Source organism: Ochlerotatus camptorhynchus, unplaced genomic scaffold (assembly GCF_037179485.1).
Source record: "Ochlerotatus camptorhynchus isolate MF236.1 unplaced genomic scaffold, CSIRO-AGI_Acam_v1.1 ptg000573l, whole genome shotgun sequence".
NCBI lineage: Eukaryota > Metazoa > Arthropoda > Insecta > Diptera > Culicidae > Ochlerotatus > Ochlerotatus camptorhynchus.
Window position 1 is genome coordinate 55,835 of NW_027041054.1, and position 22,660 is coordinate 78,494.

The window sequence follows — 22,660 nt, forward strand, 5'->3', positions numbered from 1 at the left end:
TTTACCAACAATAGCTGACGTTTTGTTTTAACCTAACTTTTTTCCTAACCTGAACTTCAGAGCTAGGATTAATGTCATTGTTGATGTTGATCAAAATGGAATCAGTTTTATCACTTAATTGTTGGGGGTCCAACTAGAAATCATGCAAGGCGGACCCAGGTACGATCCTTGTGTAGCGAGGACTGAATGGACCAGATCCCGCCAGTCAGATGATTGTCCGCGGGAAGATTGTTCAAAGGAGGATTGTCCGCATGAGGATTGTTTGAAGGAGAATTGTCTGCTACCGACGAGTCAAGGAGTACGTGGAGGAAGAAGATTATCCGGAACTCTGAAGCTCTTTATATGTTCCAGGGGAACGATACATTCGGATGCATCCTGTCTCCCCATCAAATTTATCCATAAAATTCTGCTTATATATCGGAACAGCAGTCAGAACTTTTTTTCTCCAGACATCCTTATTCGATTTTTTGTCTATTTTTCAGTATATCCTGAATATCCCTGTTGATCCTTCCGTCTATTCCGAAAATTCTTTCAATTCCGCTCCCATGCCGTCACGGTGTTGCCATATCTTTTTTGAAGCAACATGCATCAGGATGAGTGCCGTTCCCCAACGTTTTCCTTGAACGTCATTGATTGTCTCTGAAGATCTTTCCTGGTACTATCTTCCTGCGGACAATCGTCCAGTGGACAATCTTCCTCTGATCAATCTTCCTGCGGACCAGTGTTGGAAAAGTTCGCGATATTTCACGAAGTTCACCAAGGGAAAAGTTCGCGAGTCATAGGGAACTTTGATGAACTTTTCCATCACTGCTGCGGACAATTCTCTTCCTCCAAATAATCTTCGTGCGGACAATCCTCTTTCGAACAATCCTTCTGCGGACAACCCTCTTTCGAACAATCTTCCTGTGGACAATCCTCCTACGGACAATCCTCTTCCGAACTATCTTCCTGCGGACAATCGTCCTGTGGACAATCTTCTTCTGAACAATCTTCCTGCGGACAATCCTCCTTCGAACAATCCTCCTCCAAACAATCTTCCTGTCGACAATCTTCCTGCGGACAATCCTTCTTCGAACAATCCTCTTTCGAACAATCCTCTTTCGAACAATCCTCCCGCGGACAATCCTCTTCCTGCTGATAATCCTCCTTCGAACAATCCTCCTCCGAACAATCTTCCTGCGGACAATTCTCCTTCGTACAATCTTCTCCCGAACAATCTTCTTGCGGACAATCCTCCTCCGAACAATCCTTCGAATAACCTTCTCCCGAGCAAACTTCCTGTGGACAATCCTCCTTTGAACAATCTTCCTGCGGACAATCCTTATTCGAACAATCTTCCTGGGTACAATCGTTCTTCGATGTTCAAGGGCCCTGGACCTAATGAACTATTAGATTAGATAATTAACTATTTTAACTAGTTCCGCTTTTTTGTCACGAGTTCAAATCTCAAAATGGCGAAACAAAAAAAACGTGCTAAGGGATATGCGGGTACCGCCCTTTTTTTTGCTGGCGCTTTTGCTGGCAGTTGTGCTGTCTGTGTCACTTTTGACACCTGTTCTGGTACAAATTGCTGTCTTTTGCTCTAGTACCGGGTGCACCAGGTACACTAAAAAAAAAACAGCTAGGTGAACCAAAAAAAAAAAATCGCGTGAAGTTTAAGACTCTGAGAAACATCCCCCTTTGAATAAATAAAAAAACTCGAAAACGAAATTTTTGAGAATTTTTTTTAATTTTGACATTGCTTAATGGTGCAAACATTATCATGCATACGGTAAATGCCGGATCGGCTATAGAGATTAGTGACGTTTAACGCACGCACACTAATGGGGGTCTATCGCCGTGTAAAGTTGTTTATTATATCCTCGGGTTAACCTCAAAGTTGCTTGACTGTTTCGCCATGGGCTGCTGTAAATCAACTGATAACGCTGTCAATTTTTTCTTTCTTTACACAACAGGGTTCCCATGACCACCAGGTGGCAGGGTAATTGCATGAAAAATCGCTTAAATCAGTCCATTTTTAATGCACACTCTAAGGCTTAGCGTGAAACTTCAAAGGCACAAATGTCAGCTTCCACAAAACATACAAATTTGAAATTGCTACTCTCTGTTTGTAGTAGCACAGCAAACAAGGAGTAGAAATTTCAAATTTGTATGTTTTGTGGAAGCTGACATTTGTGCCTTTGAAGTTTCACTCTAAGGCTTCCTTAGAGTATCACCTTATGCATACTTATAACCTGCGTTTTTGTGAATTTACGTAAACGGAACACTAAAAATGAGTTGGATTCAACGGCCATTTGTGTAAACAAGAAATATAGAAAGTGCCTACAAGTATGCAGCACGCTTAACTCATTTTCATCCATAACTCATAGGTACGCCTTTGGAGCGGCTTACCGTAAAGCGAACATGCGTTAGTCTTGAAGTCGGTACAATTTTAACGGGATTTTGAAAAGCTGGAAAAGTTCGTAAAATTTTGCAATTATTGTTAGCTGTAAATCTCGACCAATTTTATTTATTATCATGTAATTGGGGGTTAGCTGAACAAATTCTGTGCAAGTCCGGACGTTTTTTTATTTTCTATTTTATTTTTTTTTTTTTTCACAGATTTTTAAACTTTTACCGAAGTTTTTCGGTACACACTTATTTTGTTTTAGCGAGATTTCTACAATTTATTTTGCTGAGATTCAGATGAACAATTGCGGGGACTCAGCTAAAAAATTGGATTTTTGCTGAGATCTCAGCTGTCAAACAGATTGTTGGAGATTTTACCGAGCTAGATTGAGTGTGTAGAGTATGTAAATAGTGGTATATATATGTAATCATGTTTGAGCATTGTTCAGCATCAAATGTTTAAGTCAGCTGTTCTAATTGTCGATGTTTTCCTGCATTATGAATTTTTGCAATTTTGGTTCTTTCAAAGAGAAAAATATTATATTTAATCTTCATGTTAAAGATTGTGTTTTGCTATTTTTGCTGTAACTGCCTAACACGATTAAAAAAAAACCATGACATTAATGTCTCTCCATCATTCAGTTTCAGCGATGTAGGTCCATAACATTTCGGAAAACATAACAATGTTCTAGCAGGGGTGAAAGATACATCATAATCTCTTTGAATAAGCTCCAACTAGGACAAACTTACTGACCCTGATAGGTTGATCGTTTGTTATGGATTGGTTTGGCGTTACTTAGGAAAAATCATAATTTTATTTTTGAACTTCTCGATTAAGCAATTAGCGAACAATTTTAATGTGTAAGGAAAATAAGTAGTTGAATTTTAAAGGAGGCCGAAGCTGGATGGTAATGATTAGCATAGACGTTAACATTACTGATCAGGATTTAATTCGAGGATAATACTGCACGGTAAGAAAAAAGTACCCAACGGCCAGTTTACTTTGACCTACTATTGACTAGTTTGTCTCCTTTTCTCCTTCTAATGTTGTCAAAAACGGAGGAGCAAAACCACCTAACAGGTGTAGTTAAGTGTGGGAACCCAACGTTGAGTATATTCATATTTACCTACTGTTGGGTACAACTATCTTACTTTTGGATTGAAAGCTAGTGGAAAATTTCATACTTGCACACAAGTAAATGAAAATTACTTTGACCCGCTTTACCTACTTTTGAGTTCCTGCACTATAGTGCCGAGATGAGTGCAAAGAACTTACTTTTGGGTACTTTTTTTCTAACCGTGTGGTTGGTTGGAGCTCACTACCATTAATCTCTCATAATCAACACAATAAACTTCATATTCTGAAAACAAACACCATTTTCTCATTTGCGACACACGCAAATTCTCTGGTTGTTGCAGTATCCTCCTTTGAATCCCCGTACGAGACATTGCACGGTACAAAAACCGGTAGTTCCATTGATAATGTTACACGCCAATCGAACTTGTGGGTTGCCTTCCTGCAGCTGATTGTCAATCTCGTTGATCTTCTCTGTAAATAATTTTTACCATTAAATACGCAATAAATAGTTGATGATTTATGGCAGCCAAGAGTATACATACCAAAGCTTTCAACAAATTCACGGACATCTCCAACCTTAGCGTCACCTTGCGGATAGGCACTTCCCAATGAAACTATCGCTTCCAGACACACTAGAGTCATGTAAATCACTGTGACAGTTGACTTCATATTTTGACAGTTCATTGAAAATTTCGAGTAACTTTCTCCGGCGATGCACTTTTCACAACTGATTAAAGTCAGTACAAACTGGCAACTCTTAAATACTTAAATAACAGCCATTCAATCAATCATCAGAGTGAAACAGCGGGCAACGAAAAATCACCGCAAGTATCAAATTGTAACAGTACAGGTTTGGACATTGTTTTTGTATTGATACCTACATTTATCTTTCGTGTCGATATCGATTGATTGTGATACAAATACCTCACGTTTCGTGGTGGAGTACCGCACAACAAAAGTATTGACAATTCAAAACAGATGTTAACAGTTAATACGCAATTTACGCAATTCTACGGGGAATCCCATTGGAGAAAGTTCGTTCCGATCAAGTTCGACATACTAGCACATCAACATGTTCAATTATTTTATTAAGAAAATATCATACAAATTTACATTATAGGAACATTTAACGGAACTTATCCTTTAATAACCACGGCTATGCAAACACGTTTCCCACTATTTTCGCCTCATAGTTTGATAAAAGCAGTCAATGTCTAGTGCACGAAACGTCAAACACAATCGATAATGGTTTTACAGCTGAGTTATGAAGATAATCGATCCATGCAGATAGGACATTTTGAAATGTTCATCTGTAAATAATCTTCCGCCAACTCGAACAAATTTAATTTCGGCAAACGCAAACCTTCTTCGAGTTGCAATAGCCCCCACGATTGCGGCGCGCAATGCAGTGGGCGGCACAGGCACTATCCCCAACACCGAATCCACTCAGCAGATCGCAGGTGGCACGCTTCAAGCGGTAGTTCTCCACCGCCGCCTGGTAGGATTCCTCCGGAAGTTCGTCAACTAGAACAGAAATAAATTTCCAATTAAAAATCCCTCCAACAAAAAATTATCTTCTGCAAATAACTTACACAGAGAATTAGCGTACAAACGAACATCATCGGCCAAGTCCAGTTTCTGCGGGAACGCACTGCCGGAAGAGATGACTGCCGTGAGGCATAGAGCGACGAAGCAAACGACACTGATGGGATGCATTTTGACGACGAGAGGAGAGAGCTGATTGATCGTGGTCTACGAGCTTGAAGTGCGAACTGATGCAGCAGTTAGCGACGATCGGTTAATTTATATGGTTGCGATCGCACTACTGTTCTGTTAGCGGAACCTCCTAGGTAAATCACCGAGGAAAATGCTCGTCACGTCTTTATGCTGAGCTGGGCGGCGGTGAACCACCGTCACTCGGGATGATCCTTATTTGCGTGAGGGGATTTACTTTTCATTAGTGAGTCGGTGGATGCGTTCGATTCTGCAAGTGAAAATTTGTCTGGCATTTTCTGGTAGAATATTTATATAATTATCAAGGAATCAAAATCATATCAGAGAATCATGTCATCAATCAGCTAATTTTTAAAATTTAAATTCAATTCGTTGAATGCGTTACTATTTCTTTGTTTATTAACACTTTGACGCCCATTTTTTTTATTCAGCATACATTCTTTCGAAAGGCCTCCAAAGCAATATGAAAATATGATGGGTTTTATTTTGATCTAGATAAGTTTAGCTTGTCAATTTAGCAGTTTTTGTATAAAACATTTACACGATTTCACCAATCTTAATCATACTTTCAGCTGTAACTGGAACTCAATTATTCTTGTAAATGCTCGGATGTTTACATTGTGATAAAAAGTCTAAAATCTTGAAACTTTATGACGCAGAATTTTCATGTGCTCAAAAAAAATCGTGATCTATAATTTTTTACAAATTTTCTGCAAAAAAAAATTTAAGTTCTATATCATGAAACATTGCCAATCTTTGTGGTCTTATTCATTTTCTATTGATCCCAATTGTTTCCTAATTCAAGATTTCATAATCAATATTTCACTACCCGAAATTCGTTCAAATGACCAATTCGCATTCTAAATTTAATCTCAACTTTTCAGAAGCGTCTGGTTGATTGGAAAGAAATGAAGGATTTGAACAGAGAGATCTATATTAAAACTTTTTTTTTCAAAGAGCAAGTTTTTGGAATCCTTACACTTATTGTGTTCATGTGTGAATAAACAAATGCCACCCATCATTACGATGCCAACAAATGGACCCGTAAACGAAATAAAAAAATGATAATTAATTATTTCATTATTAAGTTCTTAATACCTTTTGTATTTAATGTATATTATTTATTTTTGAATTCATTCATTACGCAGATCAAGAGATTTGAGTCTGAGAAAACACGAACTGACTAAACAAATTGATCAAGCGTCAATTACCTTTGTCAAACTCCTATGTTGGTGTTTGTAAAAATGTTCAAAAGATACAATTTACTACATCGTTGAGATACAATTTACTACAGCACTCAAATACTGAAAACGTGGTTTTCCAAGTATTGCTAATGCTCATATGTTGGATAATGTGGGCATGAAGCACTATGGGCTTAATGCTCATAAATTATAAGTTATGCTGAAAAAAAGCCGATTTAATGTTTAATACTTATGCTTATGGCTACTTGGAAGAAGTATATTTTTTTTCCAGCAAAGCAGATTAGAAAGTTTTTAGAAATTTAGCGGAAACATTCTTGGCGATTCACCGCTCTTGGGATTTCTTCAAATCGCTCTTAGATTGGTATTCTTCAAAATAACTATTCGGGCCCTCCAAAATCCCGCTATATGCTATGTCTTAGATTCTCCAATGTTTTGTTATTTTCTTGATTTTTTCATTGATTCTCCAGAACTATCTGGGCATTTGCTTCTTAAGGTACCTACGTCGGAAATTCAAATGTTGACAAAATTTCTCTACGGATTCTCCAACAATTCAAATAAGATTTATCACTTCAATTACTCGTGAAATTCTGCGGAATTCATTGTTACGTTCTTCCTTATCTCCTGTTCAGCTTGTATAGAATTTTAGATGGGATTCTTTTGAATCTTACTTGGAGTTCCTTGAAGTTCCTGTTTGAATTAGAATACCACTTGGAATACTCTAGAATTCCATGTGATGTTCTACTGAATCTCACTTGAGGTTGATGGTTATACTTGTTGGAATTCTCTATAATTCCTCATTGGTTCTAAATGGTGCTGTTGATTTACGTGGATAAGCCCTACATTCGTAAAAAAATCTGCATTAAACCAATGACGTTTGGCCTAACTCCCATGTTGATCAAGAAATGTTACTTCTGTTATCTTGAAATTGAAACCTTAAAGACTTGTCCTGTAAATATAGCTCAGTTTTTCATCCTAGTTATCGAGTTCTCGGTAAGATGTCAAGCAAGACATACAGTGTTATGTTTATACGGCTTTTAGTGTACATGTAGCGTATAGCAGAAAATATGGATAATTCTGATTTGTTTAAAGGATTGCAGCTTGTATGGAGAATGAAATTGTGTTTTCATGTTAAGCGTATGAATTGTGTAGCAACAAAAAGTGGTTTCTGGTATTTTGGCTCTTACATCAACTATGCAACCATGCGCAGTATAGACAAAGTTGTAGTGCAAAGCTGATCTGTGGAGTTGTGTTAAGCTTGTACAAGTCTTATACAGCCTCTGGGTAACTAATCAATTTTTTTTTTGCCCCGTAACGTGGGTAGATCACTTTTTCGTGGTACGTTACGGGATGGAAGATCTACCACCGATTCCTAGTCCTGGCTACTTTAACTAGGGGAACAGGATTTTTCAGTAATCCAAGGAACACATCTTAGTCCTTGTTACTTTTTATGCCTTGTTGATAGTGACAAGACTCGGCTTTGTCCACGAGGATCATCACGTCCCCGTACAGATCAAGGAGACAATCCCACAGGATAAGGACTAGACCAAGCTGCAGGAATATCAGGACTATCAGAAGAAGTTCGAACTGCAAAAGGAAGAATACCAGTAGAGGCATCCCGTGTTGCACAGGGGTGGTTTGGAAAATTGGTTCGAAGATTACAACTCCCGGGAGATGAAACATATTTGGGAAGCATAAATGGCGTTACACAACAGGATCTGGGCGGTGCACCCCAGATCGCTTTCAAACGCACCGTTCAGCATCACGGAGTTGATGCGCTGCTACAAAATCAGATGCTTTCGATTATAGACTAAGTGAATGCCCGAACGGATTCGATTCCGCACAACTAGGTCCGAGCACCAGTGACTAGGAGCTTGATGCTTGTTCCGTAGCCTTAGGAGAGCATCGAGGGGTAGGTCACTCCACACAATTCAATTTTTACAATCCACATTCGTAAATCTCCGCCAAGTACCACCATGGATTCTCGAAAATCGGACTGGTTTGCTCAAAACAGTCAGCGCATATTTTAATGCCTGTCCGAAGCAATAGGTACATTATACCGCGCAACTGCGTTCAATCATTCCGACCATCCGGCATGGGAAAATGGCAATCGATGGAGGAGTATACACGTTTTTCCTATACTAAATGCATTGGTTGTCAAAGTTTTTTTTAAACCCCCCTATGAGCGTGACGTTCCTAATGGATGCTCCCTTATCACCCTAGTCTCCGACAATGTTCTCATCCCTTCTGGTTTCATATCCTCGACCTTCGTTGTCAAAATTTACACAGTCTCCCGTGACGGGAGTCCCGTCCTCGGTCCCGTCTACATTTCCTTCTATCTGGGCTCTATCCGTTCATTAGATCTTTATAACAGCGGAAAGTCGGAAACTCAATAACCAACCAAAACCAATACCATCCGACCACGCTTCTGACTGGAACTGCTTGAAGACAACCATAGAATGTATCTCGAAACGTAAATGTTGTACCTACTCCCGGGTCATCTCAGGATTCGATAAACAAAACAAAAGCAAGAGCTGTCAAAATACCGGGCTTCCAAACAAGGCATTCACAAGCAAAAAAATCAGTTCAATTACTTCTTGACACTGCTGGCACAGTTGTGGCACACTGAGAAAAAGTTGGAAAGATTGCACTGATACAAATTTTCACATAGCTTCTATTACGAATACACATAATATTTTTCCAATAACAAAATTAATGATTTTTATCTGAATATCACATATCATAGTCAATTCTATGTGAAAAATCAGATTTCATTGGACACGTAAGGTTCATGTGATTTAGGTGCAATTTACAATTATGGGATAACATGATAGTTCATGAAATTCATGTCCTTATTCTTCTAGAGAAATTACATACTTCTGAACAATGATTATAATGAAATTATGCACGAAATCGACTCAATCAAATTGAAATCAGACATGTTTTGCTACCGCTGCCAAAGTGCTGAATATTTTCATCAATCATGGCCATCTTATTCTTCATATGTCAGAAAAAGGTGATTGAAATTTTATGGCGCCCAAGAGTAAAAAGCTGGATAGGTTAGCAACATAATTCAGTGAGCTTTCCAGGCTCAAATTTTATGCAGGTTTTCGATTTGACTCATCAACAAACTCTACTGCGCACAAACATTTGAAATATGCCTATAAGCATTCACACTTAGCAACGTTTTCGTTGTTCGGTAATTTTTGAACAGCGGAACTGTTCGGTAAAAATATAGAAATTTGTGAAAAATGAAAAGATTAGGTGATTGAATCGAACTTGTACATGATTTGCTCTAATAGCTTCGCGAGATAAAACAAAATTTGTATATATTATTGATTTCTTACATGGAACGGTCGTTTGCATGTTTTTTAACCGAGGAATTCAACATTTTTCAGTAGTTCTAAAACCCAGTAAATAGGGGAAATGGATGTAATATTGTCCTAAATGCCTATAATTTGGGCCCATACATAAATTCAGCAATCGACTAAATTTTTAATAGCGACCAAGAATATCCATTAGTACCGTCCCAATGACGCGTTCATCTAGATAAAATTGATAGATAGCTGATTTTTAGCGATGGACCCAATATTAGATCCATAGGCCACATTAGAGCCATTTCCCCTAATTACTGACTCCTGTAAAATAATCATTTGTGAGGTTAAGTTCATATATTTAATATAGATTTAATTCTTGTAGGGTAAACGCACCAATAGTAGCGGTACGTTAGTGCAATGTGTTTATATACTGGTTTATGGAGACTCCATAAGCCACTATAGGAACACATTGCGCAGACGTACCTCAACTTTTGGCGCGTTTACCCTTAACTATCAAGGAATCAGTAACTTAATAAGGATAATAAGAACCCATAATAAGCGAGAAATGTTATAGCTTCGTAAAGCAAAAGTGATCAATTTAAATAAAAGTATCATTCGTGATAACTATCGGCCAACATTTCTATTTAAATAATTGTAATATCCAAATTTGACCATAACCTTCCTCCAGCTAACATCATCATATTGAACTTGAACAAAATGACAGAAAGTTGAATTATTTTTTTAATTTCTCAACGAAAAAGAATCGATGTTTTATGAGATTATCAAAAAAAAAAGTATTTTAATTATACTACTGGAAGAATCTCGTGAAAGGTCACATGATTCCAAAGTTTAATCACAGACAAACAGACATAACACATTGAATATTTCTCACTGTAGAACATCGTCGTTAAAACATTACCGCCATCTGTTTAGTACACTGTGGTGGGCAGTACGCTGAACAGATGGCGGTAGTGTGTAAATGTCAAGGAAAACATGAGTTAGTATTCATCTATGTGATTCCTAATATTATATTCGTTGTTCCCTAGTTTGAAGCGGTTAACGCTAGGGTTCTGATGCATGGTCATTATCGGTGTCATACCTTAATTTTGTTGCTAAGGAATCAAATTTTGACTGACAAAGGGGCGCGCCTTTGGAGGGTGTTTCAACACTCCGAAGGATATAAATAGCGGGACCTTTCAATTAGAGTCGGATCCTTGCGATAAATGCAAGAGTGGCAACTGTAAAAAAAATCGAATAATACTTCATTTTTTCTCAATAGTGCTGGAGTAATACGACGTGCACTAAACTAAGAACACGGGATATACTACAATAGATCAAATTACTGGTCGCAGTGGTGTTATGTCCCTAGCAGAGGAAAAAAAACTAATCAATTTTAAATTCAGCCTGCTGGTGATCTGTTTTTGCGTAATTATTTGTTATCGGCAATGATTATCATTTTTGCTAAAATTTGAACATTTCGGATCTTGTAAAATTTTCAAAAAGGTGTCCATGACATTTTTCAAGAAATTGTTGCACGGAAACGGCATTTCTGACCAAAATGACGTCTGAGACTTGATCTGAGACAAAAGATATAGATATAGAAGATATAGATATAGAAGATATAGATATAGATATGAATAATAGATATAGAGAAAAATTTCCCTCCCCTTGGCTAGTTTTTAACCTGGACGTTGGTGGGCGGGCCTAATCTTATGCTTCATAGTGGAGCTTTGGAGACGGTTGGTTTAGGTCCGGCATCGTTGGCTCATGCCGGGACAGAATAGCGTCATGAGCATGCGATGAGGATTACTAAGCTTCCCCTCTCTGATGAACCATTGCATGAGAGAACCAAAGTTCTAGCCTGAAGTGATAGTATCACACTTGTTACTCCTTTGTTTGAAAGCCGCGTTGTAGTACGCTTACGTATAGGCGGCACTAACGTTGGGTGCGATACTGGCGGGTTTTTCCGCAAATCACTCTTATTTTATTTAATTTACGCATATAGATTTATTTGGGCTTGCAAGGGAATTATACTATTGAAATATTTCAGAAAGTGCCCAACAGTGCTCCTTCTATTTGCGTGACAAGCTTTCATTGTTGTTTTTATTGAAGCATTACTCAGGGAACAATGTTAATCACCATTTTTGTACATGGTATTGTAACTAATCTTATATGTGCTTCATTTTGATTTGGGATAAGTGTTTGAACTGTAGCTCGGGATTTCCACGGGTGGCGTGATTCTATTGTGACATATGCATACGTAATTTTGTGGGACGACATAGTGGAAACGTGTGAGCGTAGTTGGAGCATATACCCTATATAATTTAAAAATCAGCTAGGAAACTATCTTCAAAGTGAAGCATTTTAGTCACTTGAAGGTGTCACCTGGGTCGACTAATATATAATAAATATAGGTCAAAGGCAAAAACAACTTGATACACGTTTAATTTTAGATTAAATACACAAGTGCAGGTACTCACTAAAGCATGGGTTATAATTGATTAGGTAGATTAAAAATTTCAATTATTTATTAAATTAGGCTAATGAGATATCCTAATCATCAAACGAACATAAATAAGAAAATTTAGGCAGCTTAATAACAACAAGTAGATTAACAACAGAGTTAGGATGCGGGAGGTCCGCTTAGGGAGACAACTAGCCTTTAAAGCAACTGGCAACTAGTCTTTTCATATATTGTCTGTTTATTTTGATGGTTGCTTTAAAATATCAATTTGGTTTATATGTGAAAGGATGAATCAGTGGGAGATGGATTTTCGGTTTCTTTACATTTTCCAACACAAATCTAGTACTATGTGTCGTTTCCTCAAAACCCCCCAATAACCGACCTCTTCAATCCCTTCCTTTTCCCATGGCGTTCAAGTGGTCCGCATAGACTATTCAGCCATTACTCTTCCTTTATTCTCGGCTTTGGATTGACTTGCGCTCCCATTGCCCAACCAAACGCTGCAAAATGAAAAAAAAATGAATAATAGATATAGAGAAAAATAATATTTTTCTGGGAATATTAAACAAAAAAAGTTTTTTAATTATTTAACTAAATATTTTAAACAAATTTAAGAAACCCAAATATCTTAAAATGTTTTAGCACGATTTTTGATTTTATTTTTCAGAAAAAATGCTTATGAAAAAAGCATACTTTTGGAATGTTCAAAACCATGGATAATTGAAATATACGAAAATCTTAGTACAAGTACTAGGTCAAAGTTTTGAACATTTTGTTAGTACGTTTTTTTTGTGATTTTTTTCACATAAATTAATTTAATATGTCTTAAACAATGGTGCTCATCCAATGACCCGCGGTCTACATGCGGCCCGCCGAGTGATTATGATGATGATGATCCCACCGCTTACCCCTACAAAGGTTTGACCTGGACGATTTATCATTAAGATTATTTTAGATTGTACCCTCAACTCCACTTTTACCAATTGACGACCATCACGCACCATTTATCTAGCTTCTTGACGAAAGTTATAATGGTACAATCACAACAGACAATGGGGACGTGAGATTCAACTTGAATTTTCAGTCGTCTGATTTTGGTCGTTTGGATGACGCGCTCTCAAACATCGTATTCGATCCTCTACTGCGACAGAAAACATTGGATGAGTCTGTATCAGCTTTCTATGATAAGCTTTACGCAGTGCTTAGGGACCACGTACCACAAAAAAGACAACAATTTTCTTCAGTCTATTACAAGCCATGGTGGACCTCTGAACTACGTCATCTCCGAAACGTGTTTGGGAAAGCACGCAATCGTTTCTTTCTGATTAAGTCCGCTAGTGAGCGGAACAACCTTCGGGAGGTGGAAATCACGTACACCGGACTTCTCTTATCCACGTACGAAAGTTACATGGATAAGATTCAATCAGATGTCAAGCAATCCTTCATATTTCTAGAATTTTGTGAGAAACCAAAAATCGCATTCCAACAAACGTAAAATACTACGATACCACCGCTAGCTCTAATTCGGAAGCGGTATGCCTTTTCGCCAAGTTCTTCGAGAGCGTATTTAGCAAACCATCACCTGTTCCTCGATTCAACCGCTTCACACGACATAGTTTTTCGTCATCGAAGTACTGAAAGCCATCGAAGAACTCGACGTTGATAAAGACCCTGGATGCTGCTAAAGGATTGGTCCACCGCATTTGCTTCTACCATAACATCTTTGCTGCCAACCGTTTGCTGCATGACCGGATGTTCCAAGTATCTTGGAAATCAGCTTCTATTATTCCGATCTACAAATCCGGCAACTGCAATAGAGTCATGAACTATCGTGGTGTTTCTGTCTTGTGTTGCTTGAGCAAAATTTTCGAAAAAATTGTGCATAACGTTCTATATAACGCCGTATCTTCATTAATCTCCGACAGGCAACATGGTTTCATGAAACACTGTAACCGTGTGGTCACAAGTTCATAGGGTTTTGTCGTTTATGTTGTATATTCAGAACCATCACGTTTCTTGTGCAAGAACAGCAGTATACCACAAAAGTGATAGGGTTCTGTACCGTTGTGAAAATTTTGTGCCGTTACGTTATGCCCACCATAGAAACCTAGCAGAGACCAAAATACAACATGGCTAAACTAGGATGACAGGATGAGGGAAATTTGTAAAAAGAGCGGCCATTGCCCAAAACTGGTCTCTTTTAATATCAGGCGTCCGTGTGCAGTGGTAAAACCAGCAGCAGTTAGTGTACGCTATGGAGATTTAACGTTCAGGACCGCTTTTATGTTAGACCTTAAAAAGGTCATCCGTCAGCACACAGTCGGCTCGCGAAATTGTGGAAACAGTTTCCGAGCCCAATTGTCAAGGACCAAATACCATTCTCTGGCCAAACGAAGGCCATAATCGTCAAGGAGTTTTCCCTTCTCGGCTTGACCAAGGTGGCCTTGCCACGTGCCAACGAAGGAAGACGCCTGCCATCCCACCGTCCAGCTACGCTTGCTGGCCCGTCATCCGCTCGCTTCGCCAATCCAGCGAGATTTCCGGCCGCACAGTAGGACAGGAGTCGCTGTGTCGGCCATTCCGATTCACCATCAACGGCAGCAGCGGTATGTACTGGTACAAGTGAACGAGGTTAGGCTACACGACACACATTACACGAAATTATTATCACAGAACAACACGTACACGATACAGAAAGTTACAAATAATTACAGTTAAATAAAAGTGAAAGTTCTTCGTTTTTGTATCGCGGAAACCCTCTGATTGCCCAGTAGCTAGCCGACCCTAGGTGTTTCGGAGCTTGCTCTTGTCGCCTGAGTTCTTACATCCAGTAATAACACTCTGTCTCGCGAAGTCGAGCATGGACGGCAAATTGATTCGATTTATATCGATTTCGCTAAGGCCTTCAACACTGTACCACATATCTTGGTCATTGACAAAATGATGCACATGGGGTTTCCGGAATGGATCACGCAGTGGCTGTTTACCTGTCGGACAGAACTGGTTGTGTTGTAGTGAATGCGGCACAATCCCAACCGTTCAACATCACGTCCGGTGTACCTCAAGGAAGCGTTCTCGGGCCGCTGTTGTTCAATATCTTCATGAACGACTTGTGTATAATGCTCTCTTCTTTTAAACTTTCGTTTGCCAACGACTTGAAGATTTATCGTGTCATCACTTCTTCAGAAGACTGCATGGCATTGCACGAGGACATACCCAACAAACAATTTTAGCTGCAGCTTAGCTTATACAGGCAAAAATTAGCTGCATAAGGCAAATTTTGGCTGTATAAGCTAATCTGCAGCTAAAATTGTTTGTTGGGTAAACGGTGTGCTCGTTTGGTCTAGCGATTATCCAGCAATTTAGTATGAAATCCGTTATACTTTAGCCAGTTCTATCGATTTACTATCTGGGTGTAACTATTGACTCAAAATTTAAGTGTAACGAACATGTAGCCAAACGCACTACTGAACGAAACACATCATTTTTATACTAAAACCTAGGTAGGAATCCATACTATACCTACATATAAATGAAAACAAACAAGATGTACCTAATATTACTGTGTTATTATCAGGTGAAGAGTTTGTGTTTTTGGTTGCAAACTGGGACTGTTTACCCTCTGATTTGAATGTACAATTTTAGGAATTACTCTACGATTTTTATTTCAAATAATGGAAGCTAATGTAAACGAAATACCTTGAAAGAAGTTTGACAAAATGTTTTTTAACAACTCCAGAATACACCCTGATGATATTTTCAAATTTACTTTTAGATGCATTTGATCAAAAGTTATGACTAGAACTATTCCACAGCCGCAGACAGTACATGAGCAAGTCAAAAGCGAACTTTTTTGCCTGTAGATTTGAAGAAATACTCCAAATCTCCTCGTACATTGTACTTAGTAAGGTAAAGAAGTGTGCGTTTGACGAGTACTGTCGCATTAATGGCTCTTCGCTCATTTTCAACTTCTATTCAATTTTCATACTTCCGTATTCTAGCGGAACTATCAAGATGTTGTGTTTGTTTATTTGTCCTCAATCAGTGCAGTTACCTTACACCGAAGACATCATATCAAGAAGACTGACAACTTTGCCAGAATCCAAGCGACCCATACAATAGCGCTGCGCTTGAGTGAAGGTGCAAATACGCATAGAAAAATTAGCAAATACACAAACCTTTCTTCGGAGGATGTTATCTTTGCTATCAAATTCGTGCGAAGCATTTACATTTGAGCGGCAGATGACGCGATTGTACCTGTCTCATAGCGCTCGTATGAGAAAATGGTTGAGTTGCCAGTCTTCTTGATTTGTTGTCTTCGCTTACATGCTATTTTAAAACATACGTTTTATTTGAAATTGTTAATCAACGTAGACTACATATACAAATATCTAAGAAATAAAAATTGTTTTAAACTTAACGAGATGAAAGCCTAGCAGTTAGTGTTCTCCTTACCGTATCTTTAGACATAGTTAGATCTATACGCTCGAAATAATTATTATACATTCTCATCATTCTATTGATTGGTTCATTTTTAACATCATTCGTTCTGTGAGGTAACAGTTGAAATACATTTCGAGTTCTTAACATGCGTGATGGTACGTAAAAATTTATGATTGCTAATGTTTTTTTTCTGAATTTACGTGTTGTGAGATAATATCATTAACAAAGGAAATCATGGACATTTCTCTTCGTTTCTTAAGTGTTTCAATGTTAATCAACATGCAACGGGACTCATAATAAGGAAGGGGAAAACAGGTCCAGCCTAGTTTCCTAAGAGCAAATAACAAAATTGTTTTTGAACTGATTCTATACGATTTATATAAGTTTCATGGTATGGAGCCCAAACCATACTGCAATATTCGAGAATTGATCTCACGTAAGCTATATAAAATGTTTTGATAGTATATGGGTCTTTACAATGATAACTAAATCTTTTTATAAATCCCAACATATTATTTGCTTTGAGAATTATGGTATTCATATGATCTACAAATGTCACCTTCGAGTCAATAATTACTCCTAAGTCCCTAATTTTATCGCACCTTACAACCAGCTGGTTTCCTAGCGTACATGCAAAATCTAGAGTAGTGTGTTTTCTGGAATAAGATATAATATTGCATTTTTTAACATTAATATCCAGAGACTTTTAACGCACAAATTGTAGAAAACATCAATTTCATTTTGAAAATGTAGCAGAATTGTTAAAGATTTCCATGTTCAGTTTCGTATCGTCAGCATATATGAGCACATTTAAACGATTTAACACAAAATCCACGTCATCCACAAATAAAATAAATAATAAAGCACCTTAATGAGATCCCTGTGGAACTCCCAAGGTAACATTAACTGGCGAGGACTTTTTTCCTTTAAAGCGAACCATCTGTGTTCTTTCTGTCAAGTATGATCCAATCCATTTTAAAAGTGTACTTGTCTACTTACCCTCTTCAGACCATTCTCTAGCTAATAAATTATCTCACTAAAAGCTTCATGTTAGATAGAATTTCCAACCAACTCTGAAATATGATCGGTTAAATGTGTTTTAGCCGGCTGTGTCGACACAACTGTGGTGCTTTTGCATTCGCAATATTTACAAAAATAGTACCCAAAACGCCGCTGTCATGTAAATCCCCAAACGATTAAAAAAGGATCACTCCAGACGGTGATCCACCGCACGCCACAGCCGAAGCAACAACAAACATCTGCTGAACCAGATCTATTGTATGCAAATGAGCTGGCACTTTCTTTCCGGTGATTTACCCAGCAGCGCGGTAGCGTGCTCATCGCAATTGGTTTTTATATAAATTCGTCGATCGCTGTCGAAAATGGCATCAGTCATCTTCTCAAGCTCGTTCTACGATCAGTTATCCTTTTTCTCCGTTTTCAAAAGACTACCACAGTATAACCATGCAGTCTCTCAGCGTAATTTGTAGCGTCGCCATTTGTGTCGTGGCTCTCGCCACCACCGGTGGCCAAGCGTATCCTCAAGGATTGCAACTGGCCGACGAGCAGGTTCGCTCGTATGCCAATACTCTATGTAAGTTGTAACGATTGCAAGAAATACCGCTATTCTATGTCAAAATTGTCATTTCCAGTTGATGAACTTCCGGAAGAGTCCTACCAAGCTGCCGGGGCAAACCTCCGACTGAAACGTGCCACCTGTGATCTGCTGAGCGGATTCGGTGTTCAGGACAGTGCCTGTGCCGCTCACTGTATTGCCCGTGGCAACCGTGGAGGCTACTGCAGCTCGAAGAAGGTTTGCATTTGCAGAAAGTAAACGCTCTTTTCCGGATTTTCGTGACCATTGTTTTGGATTCCTTCTCAATAATATGTTCCTACTAAAATTAGATATAAAGTCAACTCTTCACAACTCGATATTGAGTCATAGAACCATAGTAAAAATTAATTTCATGGTTACTGTGATGGTGATTTCCTGTTGGAATGCTGCTCTATAACTCGATTGTCCCTTCAATATCTAGTGGTAGAGAGTTCACTTTAGTACTTTCATTAATAAATGAAGTTTTATACGAAAAACAGTCGTTTTAATTAATTAAGGATTTTCGATTGTAACATTGCAATACAAAGAGTGTTTGGAACGGAAACGACGAGGCTATCAGTAGGCAAGCCATTGCACTGCAATAAAACCAGAACATTGCCATCGCTGCGACACTGATAAGATCAAATGGATAATACTCCGCGGTGATTTTTCTTCGTTTTCTTCGAAGGAACGTTTTTTTAGTATAAAAGTAGCTACTTCCAATTTAGCAGACATCAGTTCCACCAACCACTTTCTTCAGAAAACAGTACAGTTTCTAAACGAACTACAAACTCCTACCACAATGCAGTCCACTACCGTTGTTTGTCTTGCTTTGCTCTGTCTAGCTGCTTGCATTTCAACTGGAAGTGCTCTTCCACAGGACGATAGTGCCTCAATTGGTGATGCGTTCGGTTTGAATATGGGTAAGTTTCGATTTGTGCGGCAGAAATTAGGAGCTAAAAATCAATATCGGATGTTTTTTTTTCAGAAGACCACGATGCCTTGGATCTTCCAAAGGACAAGCTTCCCCAAACACGTGGACGCTGTACAAACATTGGCCGATGCGTTCACGACCGTCTCTGCGATGCTAATTGCCAAAACTGGGGATACAAAGATGGATCGTGCAGTGGAAACTCTTGCATATGCTGCTCTTAGTTAGTGAAATTTCAGCACAGAGTTAATCTCGATATTGAAAGCTGGCAATTATATGCTTCTTAAACAAATTTGGTGAATTCAATAAAATGTCTCCCGATAAATCTTAAACAGTTTCGTTTTCATTTTTTTTATATTACACCACTGCGACCAGTAATTTGATCTATTGTATTATATCCCGTGTCCTTAGTTTAGTGCATGTCGTATTACTCCATCACTATTGAAAAATGATGAAGTATTCGGTTTTCATACAGTTGTCATTCTTGCCTTCATCGCAAGGAATCGATTCTATTTATACCCTTCGGATATAATCGACGCTATTTATACCCTTCGGAGTGTTGAAACACCCTCCAAAGGCGCGCCCCTTTGTCAGTCAAAACTGGATTCCTTAGCAACAAAAACAAACAAAGGAACCGATAATGACCATGCATCAGAACCCTAGTCTTAACTGCTTCAAACTAGGGAACAACGAATAGAATATTAAGCGCCCATTACACATGTCAATGTATTGACAAACATCGAATTGTCAATTTTCCTTACAATATTATCAATACATAAATATTGACAACATGAATGACAAGCGCTCGTTACACGGATCAATATATTGACAATAAATTGACATACTGACAAATTTATTGAAAAGGTAATATTAATGACGATGGGTTGATGACGAGTATTGTTGAAAAACTGATTTTCATTTCACTTCGTCAATATTCTTCCCCTATCCAAGAGGAGGGAGAACGTACGTCATTTAGACCGACTGACTCACAAAACACCTTCGCGCATGCAGTGTTGCCATTTTCTTTGAATTTTCGTGTGTGATATAAAATCGATTTCAAACTGAATAAAAGATGTATCTATTAACAGTAACCAATTCGTTTATATCGATGTACATTTTCTACGAAATCAAAAGCAAAATCATTTTATTTTTTAACCTTAAAATAAAATAAATACTGTCAGCGTTTCACATATCAACACGTATCGAAAATTTATAGTTATATGCATGATTTTCATACATGAATGTTTACCGAAACATCAGCATAATAGTTTATATTTGGGAAACTACATACCGTGAGCTTCGGTTATTCCACAGGAGTGGTAATTCCGCGCAATTGACAATCGATTTGATTAAATTCGATCATTTTGTAAGCATATGTATCTGCATGTGTTATCATGTTGTCCTGTGTATTTTATATGTCCTGTCAAAAAGTTACAATATTAGATATACCAATTTGGTATTTGAATGACAAGTTCACGGAATTATAGCTCACGCGGAATAACCCACGTTCACGTGACCATTAATCCAGTTTATATATCTTTTATCATTCCTTTACATTTATATGAGAACTTAAGAATAGACCTAAAATTTGTGGATCATTGTTTAACGCTTTATTCTAAAAATCATGAAAATTAATTTAAAGTGTGTAAGTATGAGTAAAGGTTGGCTGAAACTTGGTTTCCTATAGTACACACTAAACCAGGACTCTGCTATTTGGTACTTTTTAAAGTACGGAATAGTTCTAAAAATTTAAAAATCAATGGAAAATATGGAAATTTATTCCGAAGATATTAAATGAAGTTATCCCCATTTAATGATAAAAATAAAATTTGGCGATTTTATTGATTTGTTCCGAGTAACGGCCTCATAGCCTAATCAGTAAAGGTATGGTATTATAAAGCTGGAGGTGGCGGGTTCGATTCCCGGTCCGGTTGAACGAATCTTTCGGGTTGGAAATTTTCTCGACTACCCTGGGCATATAGTATCATTGTGCTTGCCACACAATAAACACAATTCATGCATTGGTATTGGCATCGAAAGCTCTCAATTACTAACTGTGGAAGTGCACTAAGTTGAGAGTACGCACTAGGAGCACGCAATAACCTTAAACTCCAACGCAGGCAACGGCTGTAATTAAATAATTCCATTAACTACTACTGTCATTACATTAATAACACAATGTAAAACATCAACTACTTTTTAACTCCATTCATTACAGATGAAATTTCGTAAGTAAAGTACATTAATTACATTTTCAATACTTTTTTACATTAATTACGGACAGATAGTTTTAATTACCGTCGGTACTACTTCAAAACGAATTAATTACTTTAAGTACTTTTGATTGCATTTTAACTTCAACGCACCGGTTCTTTGTATTGCGTGCCCCTCGAGCAACGAGGTTTCTGTTTGGACCAGAGTGCAAACATTAATGCTAACATTTTCTTTCGCTGATCCATGCTTCTTGTGTGAGGAAAGTAATATTGACTTTAAATTGAGGTAAAAAGGCTTCTAAAGTATTGCTATGCTTGCTGTCAATATTCCAATATTAATGATATTGATTGCGAAATTGACGGTATTTCGTCAATATTTTCTGAGTATTGACAAAGTGAAGTGAAAATCAGCGTTTCGTCAATACTTGTCATCAATCATCGTCATCAATTTCTCCTTTTCAATAATATTGTCAGTATGTCAATGTATTGTCAATATATTGATAAGTGTAATGGGTGCTTTAGGAATCACATAGATCAATACTCATGTTTGCCATGTTTCACGATCATTCTCGGTGGACAAAGCCGAGTCTTGTCACTATCAACAAGGTTTAAAAAGTAACAAGGACTAAGATGTGTTCCTTGGATTACTGAAAAATCCTGTTCCCCTAGTTTGAAGTAGTCAGGACTAGGAATCGGTGGTAGATCTTACATCCCCTAGCGTACCACGAAAAGGTGATCTACCCACGTTACGGGGCAAGTTCGTTTTTCATTAGAATCAAATCAGTAGAAATTAAATGCATTGCACAGTGGGAAAGGAATGTAATCTAGTGGGACAAAATGAATATCATTGAAACGAAGGATTTCCGTTATATGGTGTTTTCGACGAAGTTCCTCATTACAATGAGAATTCCTTTTTAACTGATAGTTAGATGTATTGCTCATATAGGGTTAAGTTTCGCAGGAGCTTAGTTTACTTAAAAATGCTCATGAAAATTACACATGGAAATGTGAAAGGCTTAAAAAGGAGGACATTTTATGGCAAATAGAGGACTTGCAAAAAATGCTGAAAAAGGAAAACATGTACATGTATGGTAACTCTAGTTAGGGCCTGTTCATAAGCTACGTAGACAGTTTTTTGGGATTCTCGACCCCCCCCCCTCCCCCTGTGTAGACAATTATCCATACAAAATTTTTAAAATTTGTATGGGCCGTGGATAATTGTCAACCCCCCCCCCCCCCTCCCTAAACTGTCTACGTAGTTTATGGACAGCCCCTTACAATAGAAACTTTCCAATACTG

At 38.0% G+C, this 22,660-nt stretch overlaps 3 protein-coding genes across 6 annotated transcripts in view; 2 read left to right on the forward strand and 1 right to left on the reverse strand.

Annotated features, from left to right (window-relative positions):
- The window catches only part of LOC135713598 (uncharacterized), a 101,208-nt gene that overhangs the window by 26,531 nt on the left and 52,017 nt on the right, over positions 1–22,660 (forward strand). The gene's annotated exons all lie outside the window — the stretch shown is intronic.
- LOC135713599 (defensin-C-like) lies at positions 4,629–5,271 on the reverse strand. Its single transcript, XM_065236731.1, has 2 exons — positions 5,059–5,271; positions 4,629–4,990 (listed from the first exon to the last, which is right to left on the reverse strand). Exons 1-2 carry the CDS (start codon positions 5,180–5,182, stop codon positions 4,809–4,811), a joined length of 306 nt encoding a protein of 101 aa, XP_065092803.1. The 5' UTR covers positions 5,183–5,271; the 3' UTR covers positions 4,629–4,808.
- LOC135713604 (defensin-A-like) lies at positions 18,062–18,663 on the forward strand. The gene is made up of 2 exons (XM_065236737.1): positions 18,062–18,217; positions 18,276–18,663. Exons 1-2 carry the CDS (start codon positions 18,088–18,090, stop codon positions 18,455–18,457), a joined length of 312 nt encoding a protein of 103 aa, XP_065092809.1. The 5' UTR covers positions 18,062–18,087; the 3' UTR covers positions 18,458–18,663.

Excerpts from the sequence above, each read along its gene's own strand:
- LOC135713599 (XM_065236731.1), bottom strand. The coding sequence starts at position 5,182 with ATGCATCCCATCAGTGTCGTTTGCTTCGTCGCTCTATGCCTCACGGCA. Across the intron at positions 4,991-5,058 it reads TTTGTACGCTAATTCTCTGT|TTGACGAACTTCCGGAGGAA; the intron begins GTAAGTTATTTG and ends TTTCTGTTCTAG.
- LOC135713604 (XM_065236737.1), top strand. The coding sequence starts at position 18,088 with ATGCAGTCTCTCAGCGTAATTTGTAGCGTCGCCATTTGTGTCGTGGCT. Across the intron at positions 18,218-18,275 it reads CTCGTATGCCAATACTCTAT|TTGATGAACTTCCGGAAGAG; the intron begins GTAAGTTGTAAC and ends TGTCATTTCCAG.